Source organism: Indicator indicator, chromosome 1 (assembly GCF_027791375.1).
Source record: "Indicator indicator isolate 239-I01 chromosome 1, UM_Iind_1.1, whole genome shotgun sequence".
Taxonomy (NCBI): domain Eukaryota; kingdom Metazoa; phylum Chordata; class Aves; order Piciformes; family Indicatoridae; genus Indicator; species Indicator indicator.
In genome coordinates, this window is record NC_072010.1 from 29203910 (window position 1) to 29221433 (window position 17524).

General features: G+C 43.2%; 1 protein-coding gene across 4 annotated transcripts in view; it reads left to right on the plus strand.

Annotated features, from left to right (window-relative positions):
• The first annotated feature begins 8658 nt into the window (after positions 1 to 8658).
• Positions 8659 to 17524, plus strand: part of DHRS12 (dehydrogenase/reductase 12) — a 35247-nt gene continuing 26381 nt past the window's right edge. For 3 of the 4 annotated variants that reach the window (XM_054390812.1, XM_054390809.1, XM_054390821.1), the window contains exons 1-3: positions 8659 to 8729; positions 9223 to 9356; positions 12898 to 12980. In XM_054390812.1, coding sequence (XP_054246787.1) covers positions 8674 to 8729; positions 9223 to 9356; positions 12898 to 12980 — 273 coding nt within the window. In that variant the 5' untranslated portion in view covers positions 8659 to 8673. The remainder of the gene's footprint in view (positions 8730 to 9222; positions 9357 to 12897; positions 12981 to 17524) is intronic. The other variant, XM_054390839.1, reaches the window with a different exon arrangement.

Sequence of the window (17524 nt, forward strand, 5' to 3'; positions counted from 1 at the left end):
CTGTCCCGATCTCAATGGATGGCTGCACAGCCTGATGGGGTGTCAGCCACCTGCCCCCCTCCTCCCCGCAGTTTTGTATCATAAATGAACTTGCTGGGGGTACTCTCAATCCTCTCATCCGGATTAAACCAGTAATGACTTGCACACATCGTACAACATTCAAACCCAGATCAGTGTCTGTAAGTTATGTCGAATCTTATCTCTGGTTATTCATCTTCCCCGGATATTTTTGATAGGGACTTTGTGTCACGATGCAGACTCATGCACATTCTACACACAGCACAAAAAGGATTGTTACACCAGGACTTCAATTTGACCTTGTTGCCTCTTGGCTTACATTTTTTGAGGTTCCTGTTCACTAATGGAGTACATGAAAGACCCAAAAGTGCTAGTCATAAGAGGAAAAAGAAAACATTTTTAGAGAGTGTAGTATTTGAGGAAAGATAAAAAAGGCTGAGAAGTGCTGTCTGAATATTGCATAGTACAAGAAAACAAAGTACAAGGAATCTGCTAAAAACAACACTGTTATATTGCCAGAACAGGTTACTGAGAAAATTGTATACAGTTCTGGGAAATCACTTATACATGTTCATAACAGTGAATTTCTATCAAATGTCTCATTTCAATAAAAATGCAGGGAGGAAAATACTGACCAGTATAAGTATACGAGCGTGTGTGATCAGAGTTTAAAAGTGAGGGTACTTCACATTTATGAGTCATACCAATTACAATCAACCTTGCTGCAATTTCACTGAGATGAATAGTTACATCAGAGACTGATTTTGCCCAGAAATTTGAACCTAAGCCATACAGACTCTTTTATATGATCGTTAATGCTCAGGTAAAGTGGGTATCTGTGATACCCTTCCCCATGCTGCAGTATAGCAGCTCACATGTGAGAGGTACTCAGAGATGCAAACTGTGTGCCTGTAAGCCAACACACATGAAAGCATTTTTAAAAACAAGATCATCCTTGATATCCATGTGAGTTTGGTACCTGCCAATCTTATGGATTTGATTCTCGGTCCTTTGGAAAAAAATAATTTAATCATTCAGTATCAACAGGAAATGAGTACATGGCTTACAAACAGTGTACATGCACTATGTACACTTATTCAGAAGCTGCTATAGGCATCTCCTTTTTATTGTCATTGCTTAATGGTGCTTTTTGTATTGCTATCCTACTTCTGCGTGAATGTCACATTACTAATTCATAGATTTAATTTATATTCAGAATATATCAGAAAAAGGGTTGCTTCATTATTTTTCATGGACTTTAAAAAAAAACCCTTGTCCAGCAACAGGTGAAATAAGACCTTTACCAAGCAGGTCTGGCGGTTATTTGCAGGGGAGGGTTTGGCTCCAGCTTTACATGGGTAAGTTTTACATATCTCTGTGGGTTCAGTTACCACAGAGCGGTGCTCGCAGACACAAAACTTAAGGCCATTCATAGAAACATAGAACTGTTTCAGTTGGAAAATACCTTTAAGATCATCAAGTCCAACCTTTATCTAACTCTGTTTCATTGGCATTTGAACACAGTGTCCTAGTTTGAGCTTCCAGGGCAAAACCCCACCGGACAGAATGAATATTACCTCCAGCCCCCCTCCTTCGTCCCCCATAGGGAAAAGGTAGGCAGAAGAAGGTAAAAGGAGTAAATAAAAACACTTGCACGGACTTGGAAGTTAGAAAGTAAGTTTAACAAAAAATAAAAGGTATTAAGGCAAAAGGCATTGTACAGAAATATCAGGGAAGGGCATAGATACAGAAATATATACAAAACCAGAACCGGCAGTGGAGTAGGCCCAGCTACGTGGCAATACAGCTCCCGGCCGGCAAGAACCTCCCCAGCGGCCGGCAAGAACCTCCCCACCAACCAGCAAACAAAAAACAAGTGCCAGAAGGAGCTCCCAGGAGTCCTGCCTCTTAAACAGAAGGCATGCAGGAAAGGGAAGGGAATAACGTGATACATAACCTGGTGCCACCCCCTGGGTGGGGTTTGCCACCCTAGGGTCCAGCGGTTAACCCTCAACCTACAACACCGTTTACAGCAACCATATAAGCTGAGGTGTAGTTGTTGCTCTGCTTGTAGCTGTCTCCCAGAGACATACTACTAGATAGTATCTGCAACTTGGTAGCAGCTGGGCTAGAATAATCAATGCTAATAAGCTGTAGGATTTGCAGAATATGAAAAACGAGAGTAAAGAATGGAGTATAGAATTCACCTGAGTCAATAAATCCATCAGCATCCTTGTCTGACAGCATGACTCAGTAGAAGAACAGTAAGAGGACAAACAGGTAGATGAAGAAAATACTAGTACAGATAACTGCATCATTGTCACAGCCTAGCCACAAATGTGTGCATTCAAGTATGTTGCCTACTGTGAGGACAAAAAGGTAAATTTTCTGTCATGGGAATAATAAAATTGATCTTTTATTGACAAAAAAGAAATCTGTTTTCTAAGATGAAAATTAACTATAAAGTTCCTATTATTTTAAAAACAGTTAGATACCAAAGGATGAATTAAATATTTCACATGGAGGAGATTAATTAGGTTAGCAGCAACTTTAGCTTCATCTCCCAGTCAATTCTTTTACTTTGGGAGAACACTTGACAGTCCACCTCCTTGCCAGGACATGCCTGTCCCTGGGAGGCCTGACAAGTTCTCAGAGACCAAGGCCCTCAGCAGCTGGTGGAGCAAACCTATACTTATGATAAGGGAAAATGAGAGATTCCTGTTACTGCCCCCTTAGTAAAATGGAGTGATTGAGCTGAGCTGATGACATACTGCCACATTTGCTTCTCCAGAACAAAAGGCTGTTTGGTCTGGGGAAAGCCTGACTGTTCATTGGCAACAACACTGCTGATGACAGTGGCTGGCAAACTTAGTAATTACTTGGGTATAAGAGCACACAACAAAACAAATACCCTACTGTTCATAAAAACACCACAAATGCCAGAATTTTGATCCCTCCCTGCATTTAGGATGATCAGCTTTTGCTTTTCTCTTCATTCTACTAGCCTAAGCACTTCAGACATGTCCCTGAGACCTCAGGATCATCTGGGTGTTCCCTTTCGACCACTCGCCAAACCCTCTGCTTCAGCTAGGCAAAAGGCAGAGTGCTGACTGCCTCTCCTCAAGCTGCTGACAGAACTTGATTGCTACTACACTCATAGGGGCAGAGTAAAGCTGGAGTTTTTGAGTGCTCTGCACCTAGAGCTGAGGCCAGCATGGCAAATGCAGGGTTGGAAGTGACTCCCACAGCAACAGCAACTTGCTCATGGTTGCTACTTCCTTTGAAAATCTGGCCCTTAAAGACTGCTCCTGTTCCCACTGCAATCAGTGGCAGTGTTCTGATTGATTTAATGGGGGCAGGCACAGACACTTAATTAGAAAATTGGTAATGGCAAAGCAAGGAGAGAATGCACAACAGTCTGCCAGATCTCCAGTAGGAAGCAAACTAAGGAGCCACTCATCCTTCAGATCGAGATTTTAGCCTCTTTCTTAAAAAAAAATAAAATAAAATAAAAAAACAACAAAAAAAGAATATTAAAAGAGATTGGCAAGATGGCCTTGAAGCTCCTCTTAAACATCTTATATAATATATAATTGCTTTTCAGATCTTGAGTACTCTATTGACCTTTTAGATCAGTCCCCTGAGAAGAAAATATGAAACATGCTGAAAAACAACAGCCCTTAACAGAAATTGGTATTTTCAGGTTTTGTATTAGGAGGCAATTAAATTTTTCTTTTAAGCTCCTTGCTATTTGACAGGTCTAAAGTATGTTTGACATATTAGTCCAGTTGGAGGCCTGACAGACATTTTTCACAAGCTCTTGTGTTTCAAGAAAATACAAGATTCTGAGTTCATTACTCTATGAAAAATCCTAGTATCTGGAGACTCACAGTCAAAACATTCTAGAATTTTTATTTGCTTGGAGGATTATCTGCATTTAGGTTGGGCCTGCATAACAGACCTGGGATCTGTTTCTGTGCTGGCAGATGCACCTACCTGAACACAGGATCACCAGTGCCAAGCCAAGCTATGCATTGGTAACCCTTGTGCAGCTTCATCCATAGTCCTTGGGAATGAATTAGCCCTTTAGCAAACTATTCCCCTTGAAGCTTATTTTGGCCAGAAGTACCTGTTTAATATTTAAAGAGAGCCTAGGCATCAATAATTGTTTGCCTAGTGGGGGCAATAAAAGGATCAGGACCTGGGAATATGCTTAGTGCTATACCTGATAGCATAGATATATACCTGAAGTGTTATAGACCTCAAATGGAACAGCTAACTTGGGTATGTTTTATCAGGGCTGAACACTGGGTTGTGTTTAGCCAAGGATTTTGTGCTCAAATGAGGGAAATGTCAGAAACTCGACAGACTTGTGGCTCTCTTGATCCCTCTGTTTCCAGCTAGGGAGCTAGGCTATGCACGTGTATCAGCTGCTGGCTGTGATAACTGTCTGAGATGTTGACTGCCAATTAATGAGAATTCCTTGTCAAAAAAAATCCCTCACATTCTGAACAGTGTCCTGTCAGAGTTAACACTGAGCTAGTAGCAATCATGAAAGAAAACAAAACCTGTAACTCCAAAAATCCAAAACTCCAGAATGCATTCTAAACTCAGCTAACAAGCCATATCAACATAGGTTTCAGTACAAAAGGCAACAAGCAGACAGAAGTCCTGATGTGGGCAGAAGTTTTGCCTGTGAGAATACTGAGGCAGGCCTTTCAAGAGCATCAGCCAATGCTTGGCAAAACTGTGTTTTACCTGTCTCCTGCACACAACCCATACTGCCTCACTGCTGAGATGGCCAGGTTAGCAGAGAGCACTCACACTATCTGTACAGTCTCCTGCAGTACATCACAGAGGGTGAAATGAGGCAGCACAAACATCTTAGGTGTTTGGACAGCGTGCAACAGCTTGTTTCTGATGTGAAGTTGTCCAGATAGAACAGAGTGCAATGACAACTCCTTTCTGGGTGCAAGTTTAGGCCCTCAACACAAAAAAAACCCCAAACCAAATCAAAACAAAACCCAACAAAACAAGTGTTTCTAAGCAGAAATCTCTTAGCTGAGTGTGCTCAGAGACTTTGGCACTCTGGCAGGGGCATAATTTCTTGGTGTCTGCAAAATCTCCTGAAAATACTATTTATTAAAAGGATGTGGCTAACATCACAGTAGTGGTGCTACAGCACTTACATTACATCCTCAGAGAATTTTGTGTATACCAGGGTGACACCAGTTTCCAACCCCACATTCAGATGTCTTAGTCTTCTCTAATGTTAATAAGAGTAATATATTGTAATTGCCCATTACTGCTTGCACCTCAAAACATTATGAGCTGCTCCTATTGTCTGGTTGCTGGAATGTATTTTTGTGTTTGACTCATGAACAACTTCTGCTCTTCATACTCATATTGGTTAGTACCTCAAGGCTGCACCATCCAGCATCTAGCCAATTACAGTTCAAATAGTTTAGCCTGCAAGGAATTCTGTGCATCTGCATACACCCTGTTTACTTTTAGAGTTCAGCAGACTGCAAAGATAATACCACTCAATTTACAGAAACATAGACTGAAACTACAAACAAAACACACCAGAACTATCATCCAGTCTTACATGGACTAAGCCATAGTCTCAGTGCTTAAGAAATAAACAGGGTAAACAATGAAATGACAAGGGAATAAAGCACAACCTGGTTTATTGAATCTCTGGAACATTATTGTTCTCCTAACAGCACGCTGAAATGCACCAAGGATTACAAAGCCCAAGGTGAAACACTCTAACTAGCATAAAAATGTTAGGCAGCACTAGAGTTTTCTGCCTTGACATTCATAACAGCAGGCATGCCCACATAATTCCCTGGTTTTCCTTTGCTGTCTATTTTCCCTGAACCAGGCTTTACGGAAAGTAACCAGACAGACTCATACAGGCTGTGAGGGAAAAGGAGAAGCTGAAGGGCCAGCAGCGTAAGGGAATGAAAGTAGGGATATATATATATATATATATATATATACACACACACACATGCCTCTATGCCTTATCTCAGCCTGTATGCAGGACTTGCATAAGCCTGACATCTGCTCTGTTCACAGTGAGCATGATTAGCTAACATTATTATAGCAGCCTAGACTTACTGTTTTGGATGCTAATTGCATGTTGTAAGTGATGATCACAAAACCTTTTCCATATAGCTCACAGTTTCATACCTACAGACATCATAGTACATATGTATGTACTGTATGTACTGTAGTTCATACTGCCAGTCATTTTCCATTACAGGAAATAACCTTCTGCCTCTCATACCACTATTGAGCTGTTCCTTTCTGGGCCAGAAGTCTTCATTTCAAATATGAGATTCACAATGAATTCTTTAGGAACGTCAGTCAAAAACTCCTAGCCATTTCCAAGGAAAAAAGAAATCAAGTTTAAACTGACTTGGGATGCTGCTTTTAAATAAATAATTTCAACTGATTAATTAAAAGCAAGTATTTTTAGATTTCATGCAGAAGTGTGGCATTTAGCTGGGTTATCTTTGAATAGAAGAAAATATTGTCAAAATGTGGTAGGTTTGCCCTCTGAAAACTCTTCTTTCACACATAATACCTAGTAGAATTAGACAGCACTGAGTTCAAAAGTTTTAACTTTGTGGTGGGAAGTACCTTTTTTGTGAGCCTAAGAGACAACTTGCTAAGAAAATGGAAGTACTTTAGTAGCAGGCCTTTGCCAGAGTGAAGAGATTTAGAGAAAAAGAAGTATCAGGATGTTTTACGTGGTCAAAAAAGAATATTGCCATTCCTTCCCATCTCTGTTATTCAAACCAGGTACCTTAAGCTCTTGAAAACTTAGGTAGGGTTCTCAAAGTAGATTCTCTGCCTGTGGCCCTGTATACCACATAAAATGCATGAATTTTTCTAAATTTTACATTGAACTTTCTAAGTGCATAGTCCTTCAGTACACTTAAACCCCTATCTATAATGACAATTTCCTTATGGCTAACATGGATTGTCCAGATGTGCAACTCCAAGTTCACTGCTCAAATGCACATACCATGGGAAGTGAAAACAAATTTTAAATTCCACAGAATCACAGAATTAATCAGATTGGAAAAGACCTTCCAGATCATCAAGTCCAACCTATCACCCAACACCATCTAATCAACTATACCATAGCACTAAGAGCCTCATCCAGGCTCTTTTTAAACACTTCCAGGAACAGTGCCTCCACCACCTCCCTGGGCAGCACAGCCCTCTTTCTGTGAAGAATTTCTTCCTAACATCCAGCCTAAACTTCCCCTGGTGCAGCTTGAGACTGCGTCCTCTCCTTCTGTCACTGGTTGCCTGGGAGAAGAGACCAACCCCCACCTGGCTACAACCTCCCTTCAGGTAGTTGTAGAGAGCATCAAGGTCTCCCGTGAGCCTCCTCTTCTCCAGGCTAAACAACCCCAGCTCCCTCAGCTGCTCCTCATAAGGCTTGTGCTCCAGACCCCTCACCAGCTTTGTTGCCCTTCTCTGGACATGTTCCAGCAACTCAACATCTTTCTTGAATTGAGCAGTCCAGAACAGTACTCAAGGTGCTGAACACAGGGGCAGAATGACTTCCCTGCTCCTGCTGGCCACGCTAGTCCTGATACAGGCCAGGATGCCATTGACTCTCTTGGCCACCTGGGCACACTGCTGGCTCATGTTCAGCCTACTGTCAACCAGCACCCCCAGGTCCCTTTCTGTCTGGCTGCTCCCCAGCCACTCTGTCCCCAGCCTGTAGCGCTGCATGGGGTTTTGTGGCCAATGGTAGAACCTGGTATTTAAGATGTGTAAAACCTCATGCTGTTGGACTCTGCCCATCTGTCCAGTCTGTCAACGTCCCTCTGCAGAGCCCTCCTACCCTGTAACAGATCAACACTTGCTCCCAATTTGCTGTCATCTCCAAACTTACTGATGGTGGACTAAATCCCCTCACCCAGATCATCAATTTCACCCTCCCTACTGCAATGGCCACTTGTGCACTGGTATCCTTTAAAACCCTGCTAGTAGGAGACAGGAATTTCATGGGTGTGTTTGCTCCATAAGATGCTACACGGTCTGGCACAACACAGTAGTTTCTTTCTGCAGTGGATGCCTTTGACAGCTTTCAAGGGCCGAGGACGCAGGCCCGAGTCCTGTAGCACCACTCCCCATTCTCAACACAGAACACCTCATTTCCAGTCCTAGCTGGGTTGACAGCAGCCTCTATCCTAAGCAGGCGCACTGGTGCCTTCCTTTCTTCCTTTGCCATCACCTTCACCAGGCACAGTAGCCTCCAACACCGCAGAGGCAACCTCCAACACTGCCCAAAACGTCTGGCTGGCTAGAGGTACACAGATCGAGTGTCTAAAAGCAGCACAAGCGGCTAAATGGAAGAGAAAAGTAAAAGCATTCCACGAACCGCTGTGAGGGAGGAAAGGTGCACAACCACACCCCAGCAAAACTCACATCACCCTCCCCCGCACCGCTCTCCCCTTCGTGTGCCCAGCCGGTAACGGCAGCGGCGGCCGCGAGCAAAGCAGGGCGGGGCTGCTCCCGGGCCCTTATCTAAGCGCGGGCGGGCAGGGCCGGACCCGACGCCTTATGTAAGGACAGAGGCGGGGCCAGCACTGCTGTGGCGACGGCAGCAGCAGCACCACCACCATGTCCTGGTACCGCAACACCGTCTGGTTCATGAAGGGGCTGCGGGAGTACACGAGGTACGGGTGGCGGCTGCCCCCGGACTGTGCTGTGCAGTGCGGCGGAGCGGGGCGGGCGTTGCGGCTGGGGGCGTTTCTCTACGTCCGCGGGCACTTAACCCTTTCAGGGCGCTCTTACAGTTGTAATCGAAGCTTCCCAGCCAGGGCGGACAAACTAAGGCTTTGTCGTTTAGAACTGCCCGGTGGCGCTGCCTCGGGCCGTCCTGAGTCCGCTCAGGCAGCCGCCCTAGGGCTGCAGCTGAAGCCCTGCCTGAGGGCGGAAAGCTTGCTGTGTGGGGCTTGTGGCAGGAGAAGGCGTTGAGTTGTTGTTGCGCCGCTGGTTGCTGTGTCACTCACGCTGTGCGTGGCCTGTCCCATGAGTAGGAAGAGTGATGGAGTAGAGGTGTAGTGTTTAGTGTATGCTGAGCCGTGAGGGGAGAGCACTTTCAACCTTCCCCTGTGCTTTTGAAATTACTGTCTTCTAGTTTCTCACACGCGTCTCTGATTTACACAGGTGCGGCTATGAGTCTGCATCCAGGCACTTCAATCCGGACGATGTGGAGGTGAACGTGGCTGGAAGATCCTTTCTGGTCACTGGTGCAAACAGTGGCATTGGCAAGGCCACAGCCAAAGAGATAGCGAGGAGAGGTGAGCCAGGCTGTAGTGAGGAGCCCTGAGGGAGTGTTACAGAGAAGACGGAAGGAAGCAGGTTGGGCCTTCCAGCACAAAGACACAACTTTTGGGGATGGAGGAATCAGACATGTTATTTTAGAGGGCTGTTAGTGTGAGTTAGAGGTTTAAGCATGATCAGTGGTGTTAAAAGTGGAATAATGAAATAAAATTAGTGGAGAAGATCTGCAAAGTATTCTTCAAGTGTGTATCTAGTGAAACTGCCAGTGTTGGTGGCATCTAAGGTTGCTGGTGATGGATCACAGTTGTTTAAGGCAGCAGCCTGGTTTGGTTTGAACTAGTTTGAAGAATTTATAATTTCAAACCAGTGATTAACCATGATAATATGGTAAATTTCATCATATGATGAAAGAAAACAATTGGTTTTGTTAAGCTGAGATGAGAGTATAAAAGGAGACACATAGTTGTACTTGAGCTTAATGATAATAACTTTTTGATGTTGTTCTTTGTAAGCCAGGAAGGAGATGGTGTGAATTGGAAGTAGCTACTGTTGAAGGATAACCCTAATCCCTTTCAGAATTGACAAAATAATTCCTGTTGTGCAAGAGTGATTGGAGTTTTGGCATCTGGAATGAAAGGGAGGAGCCTGGGGCTCTTTGCTCTCTCTTTGCCTGCTTAGGTTTCATAACTTATCAAGGAAAGTAGCAACTTGGTTAAATTGATTCAAAAGTATTAGAGTTAACGAGCCTTTGGTTTAAAGATTCCCGACAGTGCCAGTATGTGATTGATTTCAGGTTTCCACTACTGCCCTTATGTATAATAGCTTTATGTAAGCATGCTTTTGTCTTTTGACTGTTTTTCTCATAAATGGATGTTTGCCAGGCTTTGCAAGCTGTCAAGCTGACTAGATCTGCACAGGATTTGGTCACCTGTCTAGTATTTGGAGCCCAAAGAACAACCTGGGGATCAGACTGCTTGTCTGATACCTTAAATGTGTCTTGCACTGCATAAGAAGTTAAAATGACTTAACAGTGTCTTCCTGATGCTATCTTTGCACTTGTTGCTCTGAAACCCAGCATCAGCTGCTGGTGCTCTGGCTTCTAGTCGAATCTTCTCAAGTATACCATGACAGGAAAATAAGGAATTCGGGTTCAATGAAAAAACAAACAAATTGTGTTTGCCTTACCTTTAGTTCTTTGCAGGGATGGTCTCTGTGACAGTTTCTTTAGCCTGAGTTCAACTTTTCTCCGAATTGGTGTCATGTGGGTATTGCAAGTTTTGGGCTTTCCTGTATGTCTTTTGAACTGTACTTCCAGTTTATGCAGTCTTCATCCAACCCATATGTTGTTTAAGTACAAATAATTTTAATTTTTACCATGGAAAGTATCTTTAAATCCCTTTCCTAGCCCATAGGTCATACCAAAACTTCCCTCTGTCCTTAATAAGAAAAAAACCTTCTTATTCAAAGCCCTTAAAATCCTCTTCTGTTTTCTTGGAACGTTTTCCACTGTAGGCTATGAAAACGTTTCTGATCAACTTGAAAGCTTCCATGTTTAATTAGTACCTGCACACATTACTAATGCTTTTTGGGTTGAGTGCCTTAACCATCTGCAAATACACATCTTTGAAGATGCCTTAAGATCTGTAATTAAAGCTCTCCTTTGCAGCTGAAGCCTACAGTCACAATGAGAATGGTCAAAGAGGCAAGCATTGGACACTGCCTGTTCTGATTGCCTTTTCTCTCACTCCCTGTATCTGTTCTCTCTGGGGCAAAGGCTGTCTTTCATTTTGATGTCAGTGTATTCAGTGCCTATCTGTGTGTGGTCCCTTCCATGAGGTCCCTGAAGATGAAGCATCATTTAATGTCATTTGTATGATTATCCCAGATTCATGAGTTTCCTACTGCTGCCTGTGGTTGTGTGCTTGGTAAAAGTAGCCCAGCCAATGCTGGCAGTGCAGTGGAAGACATTTCAGAAGAACCTTGAGGCTTGTTGCCAGTATCAGCTGTGTGCCAATGCTACCTGCTGTTGTAGTGCTCAGTGGAAATACCTTTGTCACAGACTGGACTGTGCCATGTGTGACTCCTGTGTCCCTAGGAGGGTACTTGGTGCCCCTAGGGTAGACTTGGTGCCATGCATTTGGGTTTGGGGTGCTAGAAGTGACCTGGCACCATTGTTTCTATTATCGGTCCTTTAAGATTACATCGGTTAAGCCTCCTGGTGATGGTGGGCTGCTAAGCAACCCCTAAAACACCTTTAACAATAGATAAATTGAAGAGTTCAGGTACTCCTGTGACTGAGATGAACACATTGTGTGTAATGATCAGAGAATACAAAACATAAAAATAAAACAATTATGCCTACCCATCCTATAGTTCTCTTCTGAAGACTCTTTAATGTGGCTGTTTTACGAGTTGATGGTAAGTATCCAGGCCTTTGAGAGGAGCTTTGCCCTGCATATTCTTTTCATAGAAGAGTTGGTTTGGAAGGGACCCTTAGAAGTCTTCTTGTCAGCATCCCACTTGAAGTAAGACTGTTGCCAACACTAGACTGAACCAGCCATTGCTTTGACTCGCTGGATCCTGAAACTCAGAAGGGTGGGGATGATGCATCCTCTTGGAACACCCTGGTCTGTTTAGAAGAAAAATAGTGAAAACTTTTTTTCTTAATGCCTGATTTGCGCCTCCTAAGATGTGGTTTGTGGCTGTGGTCCTTGCCATATCTCCCACTGCTGAGAAGAATTCTGATGTCTGGCTTTTATTCCAGTCATTTGTACTGTTGAATCCCTTTACTGACCTTTTTAAAGCATGTGTCAAAAGAAGTATTTACAATGCAGATGCTTTAGCTTCACTTTCCAGCATCGTTCTGGTGTTTTATCAACACTAAACATGGTGTGCAGACTTGACAGAAAATGGCTTGAGCAGACCTTTTCCATACATGCAGCCTTCTGTGAGGACCCTATTACAGCATGATACTTTCTCCATCCTGCCTGCCTGCCTGCCTTCACAGGGACCAGAGCCAAGCAGAAATCTTTCAGCTTCTTATTCTGTCTACTTTTGTGTCTTAAACCTTTTGTTTGAAGGATCTTTACCTCAGTCTTTTGGCAGACCTTGTTAGCATTCTTGGTGTCCAGCCTGCTAGGCTGGTGCCTTTTGGGGGAAATTTGTTCCTGAGAATGGCCCAAGGCTGATGAACCTGAGAGTGCTATGGGGTGTTATGGCTGTAACCAGCTGCCTGTTTCCAGCTCATCAACAAGTGTCCTGGGAGCCTTGAGGGCTCCACAGACCTAAGCTTCAGCTGCACTTACGAAAGCCACTTCTCAACTCTTTGTCAGCAGAGAAGTAAGACTGTTTGCTGTGCACTGCCTGCCACTGCTACTGGCAGGATACAGATTTCCCGCAAACCAGAATGCAATCACAAAGGATTTTTAGTCGTGTTTGGGTATATCATAAACTAATGTCAAACAAGACTTTCCTGGCCTTTGCTCTTTGCTGATGGCTGCCCCAAGGAGTTGGTTCCCTAATCAATTACTCCATGTGTTTCTTGTCGAAATCCACCAGGTGGCACGGTTCATCTGGTTTGCCGGAATAAGGAACGGGCTGAGGTCGCCAGAGGAGAAATAGTGACAGAAACCGGCAATCAGGTCAGTTGTTTTTCAGTCTTTTATTTACTCTTATTAGACTGTTCGTATTAAAGACTTCAGAGGCCTTGAGCTATAATATTTTGTCATTTTGTTGTTGTGGGTTTTTAATAGCATTCCATATGTAGTTTATCATCTGTATGAATTGAAGTAATTTAATTTTGCTGAGTGATGTTTTTGGTGATTGATAATGTCACCATCAGCATGCCGCTTTATTTCATATTTCTTGTTGATATCTTTTGTAACGTCCTACTTATTATTCCTAACTGTGTGGCTGAGGGTTTTAAAAGTTAATGCATCACAACACTCTTGCAACAACGTTTATGAGTTTACAGCATTGAAGTTGAAGGGGTTTTGTCTGAGTAGCATGGTCTTGATTTGCTAAGGTTGGCTGCTCTCTGAAATCCTGTGTATGGTCCTAGTTCCATGCTCTACATACTTTACATCTGTTTCTTAAATTCTCTTCCTTTCCTCTCCCCTTCTCTTCCATACATAAATCTACAGTATATTTCTAGCTTTTTTTCCTCAGTATTTACAAGAGTGCAGTCACTGTGTTTCTCTCTTGATCTATTTGTTATTTTGCTGGGATAGAGTTAATTTTCTTCATAGCAGCTCCTATAGTGCTGTGGTTTGGATTTGTGACTAAAACAGCATTGACAACCCATGTTTTAGCTATTGCTGGACAGTGCTCACACAGCATCAAGGCCATTTCTAGTTCTCATGCTGCTCTACTAGTGAGCAGGCTAGGGCTACTCAAGAAACTGGGAGAGGATGCAGTGGGACAGCTGCCCCCAGCTAACCAAAGGGATATCCTGTACCATGTGTTGTTGTGCTCAGGGATAAAAACCAGGGGAAGACGGAGGAAGGAGTGGCATTCGCCGTTACGGTGTTTGTCTGTCCGAATCGTTGTTGCATGTGATGAAGCCCTGCTTTCCTGGGGACTGCTAAACACTTGCCTGACAAGGGGAAGTAGTGACTTAATTCCTTACTTTGTTTTGTTTGCACACATAGCCTTGCTTCACTTACTGATCTCAACCCACGACTTCTGTCTGTTTTACCCTTTTGATTCTCTCTCTTATCCCACTGGAAGGGGGAGGGAGTGAGTGGTTGTGTGGGGCTTAACTGCCTGCCTAGGTTTAATCCACAACACTTGATTGGAGAGCTATCTTAATTTTAAATAGTGACCTGTCTCTTGAATATGTTTTTTTTTTTTGTCAGTAAAGTTTTTTAGTGTGGATCAAAAGTTCTGAAGACTTTTTATGGTTAGAGGTACCATATTGACTGAATTTCTGCTCTTTGGTTTCAGCTCCCTGGTGTGACACAACCAGCATTGCACTTTGCTTTGTTGATGGAGTGAATTAGATCAGTCCTTGTGTAGAAATACTTTCCAGCTGTCTATAACTGTGTAATCCCATGGCTATAGTAAGACTGGTGATTATCTGTTACCTTGTTTTCTAACTGCAGTCATACATCCTGGGAAGAGGGCTGAGTTTGACCTCTGAAGGTCCCTTCATGTTCTGTTTTCTGTCATTTGTAGGAAAAAAAAAAAAAAAAACTTGAGGCAAATAACATTCTTCCTCCAAAAGCAGCAGTTACTGCACTCACACTTTTTAGTAGGCTGCAAACCTGTAGTTTCTGTAGTCATGAAAGAGTTTGAGGGCACTGCACAACTTGTTTGTGACCCTGGGGACAGAGCACTTGTATAGAAAGCAGCATTCAGTGAAGTATTAGATGAGCTGTACAAGATGCCCTGTGGGATGTAAGATTGTACACTAGGAAGAGTCATTTTAACAAGGAGTCCACAAGCACATCCTTCTTTATAAGTACCCAGAAAGATTCAGAAGCAATCCAGGGAGATGATGAAATGCTTTATCTGCAACTTATCAAGCTGTATCCAGACTTAGCTTGCTCTTCCTGATTATCTGGTGGGGGATCCTGTTATAGTATATGCCAAAGATATTTTTTTCCCCCTGTCTTCCACAGCAACACACACCAGAGTTCAGTGCTGAAATGCAGTGGTTTTGCAGGTATCTCTACCTAGACCTGGAGACTGGGAAGTTCTCCTAATCTGTTACAGTAAATCTAGTCAAGGATATTTGGTCTCACTTTGGAAATGCCCTTGCTACCTTTGCTCCCTTGTGTAGGGAGCAGGCCTCTGGGTCCTTTTTCTGAGCCAATGTGAGAGTTCTCATTTTTCAGTCTGTGAAATCACTTGCAATATTGAACATCTGCCCAAAAGACTTCATCTCTTCTCTACCTTTAGATAATGGTAGTAGCTTTAAAAGTAGAATGCTTTTAGAGGAGTATCCAGTTAGAAACACCAGAGCAATGTGAAGTTATTGGTCAAAGGTGAACATTATGATGAAAAAATTCTGATCTAACCTAACTAAGGAGCTGAAATCCAATGGCTAGAGAGAAAGTCATGTGTTGTTTTTCATTTATCTTCAGGGAAGCAGAATTATAGGCAGGGAATAATACCTTGTAATTGTCTCAGCATCTTTGCTTATCTCATTTGCTTTTATAATGAGTATTTAAAGAAACAGCTTGGAAAGAGAGGATACCCTTTAATGATTATTTGTTGTGTTGCATGAGAACATGTCCTCTGCATAATTATTTTAAAACTGCCTCTTCCTGGGATACATCATGAGACTCTCTGTGGCAGATCTTTGAGACTAAGTGCTATCTAGGAGAAGAGTAGGAGTTGACATGCCTTTTGTATGCTGATAAATGCTACTGTACTTGCACTAGGTAGAACACAAGTCTGCAAAAAGCAGCAGAATTACCTGTAACAAACAGTAAAAGGTTTTTGATGCTTTAGAGAGTGGAAATATTTCTAGTTGTAGTAGTTTAGAAAATTATATTTTTATTCTATGTTTTCTTCCCTTTTTTGTTTTTTCTTCTGTATCCCATTACATCCACTCTCATGTCTGTAGACTGTTATGATGTGGGGTGGCTAACAAGCACTAAGCAGTTATTGTGGAAGGGGGTGCAGAAGACACCCAACACTCTCAGACAGCTGGAGAGGTGCATTGGCACACCTGAAAGCATACTCTCCTGCCCTGGTTGGAGTGACTGTACCTGGCTCATGGGAGGCTGGCCCAGATCCTGCTCCAGAGGGATGATGTGGCAGGTATTGGGCTGCAAGCAGTGACTGGTACTCTTCCCTGAGCCTGGGGCAGAACATGATGGTGACCTCATCTGTTGAGTTCTGCTGTGGGCAAGGTGCTGGGCTGTCAGGTGAAGCAATGACAGGATGTGACCAGCCTGCATAACTACAGGGAAAAGAGGAGATTGACAGGGTCGTTGCAGGGAGTACAAGAGCACAAACCCCACAGTGCATGAAAGGAGGGACAGCTGAAAGCTATGCTTGAATAAGTGGTGTATAGACTTCAAAGATGGGGAGGAATGGAAACCTGTGACTGCTGGCAACAGAAGGGAGGCTGCAGATGTGCATTTATAGGATAGGTATGGTACCATGGTAACAGATGAGGGAGAACAAGCTCTGTCAGGGGAGGTGTTGGAAACAGATGAGCCTGAGCTATTACTGCCACTGGGAAGAAGTACTGGGTGATAATGGCTGGAGGCATTCTTCTGTGGGTGATGCAGGTGCCCATCTGCAGTCTTGCCTTGATATCCTGAGAGGTTTGTCACTTGCTGGAGACTCAGATCTAGAGTATTATGGAGGCTTGTCTGGGCCTTGGACTAGTACCTCTTGTTGCCCAACCACATGGGCACTCAAGATGTTGTGAGTAGTGACCTTGAGTTCATGAAGAGTGCTTACAGAGGGTGAAAGGCATAGGGGTCTGTGGTAGTTTTAGGCTATGCCTTTAGAAATTTTTCACTGATCTTGAATAGAAAGTAGTAGAATGTAAATAAATCACTATTAGATGGAAAATAATGATAATTCTAAAAAATCCCTTTGGAAGAGATAAGGGACTTAAACTAGAGGTACCAAAACAGTCTCACTCTCTCATTTCTTTGCTCTGGGAGATACTAACTTGCTTCTGCTTGACCTTGGCTGCATTGTTTTGGCTAAGTCTAACATCTCTTTGCTCCTTTCTCTTGTCCCTTTTTTTGTACAGGGGGGTAAGGAGGGTAGGGAGAGAGAAGCTATTAGCTTCCCCTGATCTTTGGCCAGGGGAGTTCTTGTGCTGTTTGTTAATTGTAAATATCTGTAAATATTGTATATTTGTACATTTTCATTGCATTTCATTGTAGATTGTAGTTTTGCTTGTAAATACAGCTTCCATTTGCTTTCCACTGAGCTGGTCTGGCAAATTTAATGTTGGGGGGAAATTTTCAACCCACCACCAAGTCCAAGTAGTTCTCTCCTAAATCATTCCAGTAAGAGGAAAGCAGTAGCATACACATCCTGTAGATCAACACCTGAACATGCAGCTGGTGTCACTTTGGCCTTTGTCACTTTCTTTTGGCCTTTACTATCTCTTTCACCTTCTCTGAGAAGTGAGCATTGCTAAGTAGGAATGACAAAGTAGAGCAAAACTATCTTTGCCAAGAAGTTTGCTAAGCTAGTGAAGAGGGCTTTA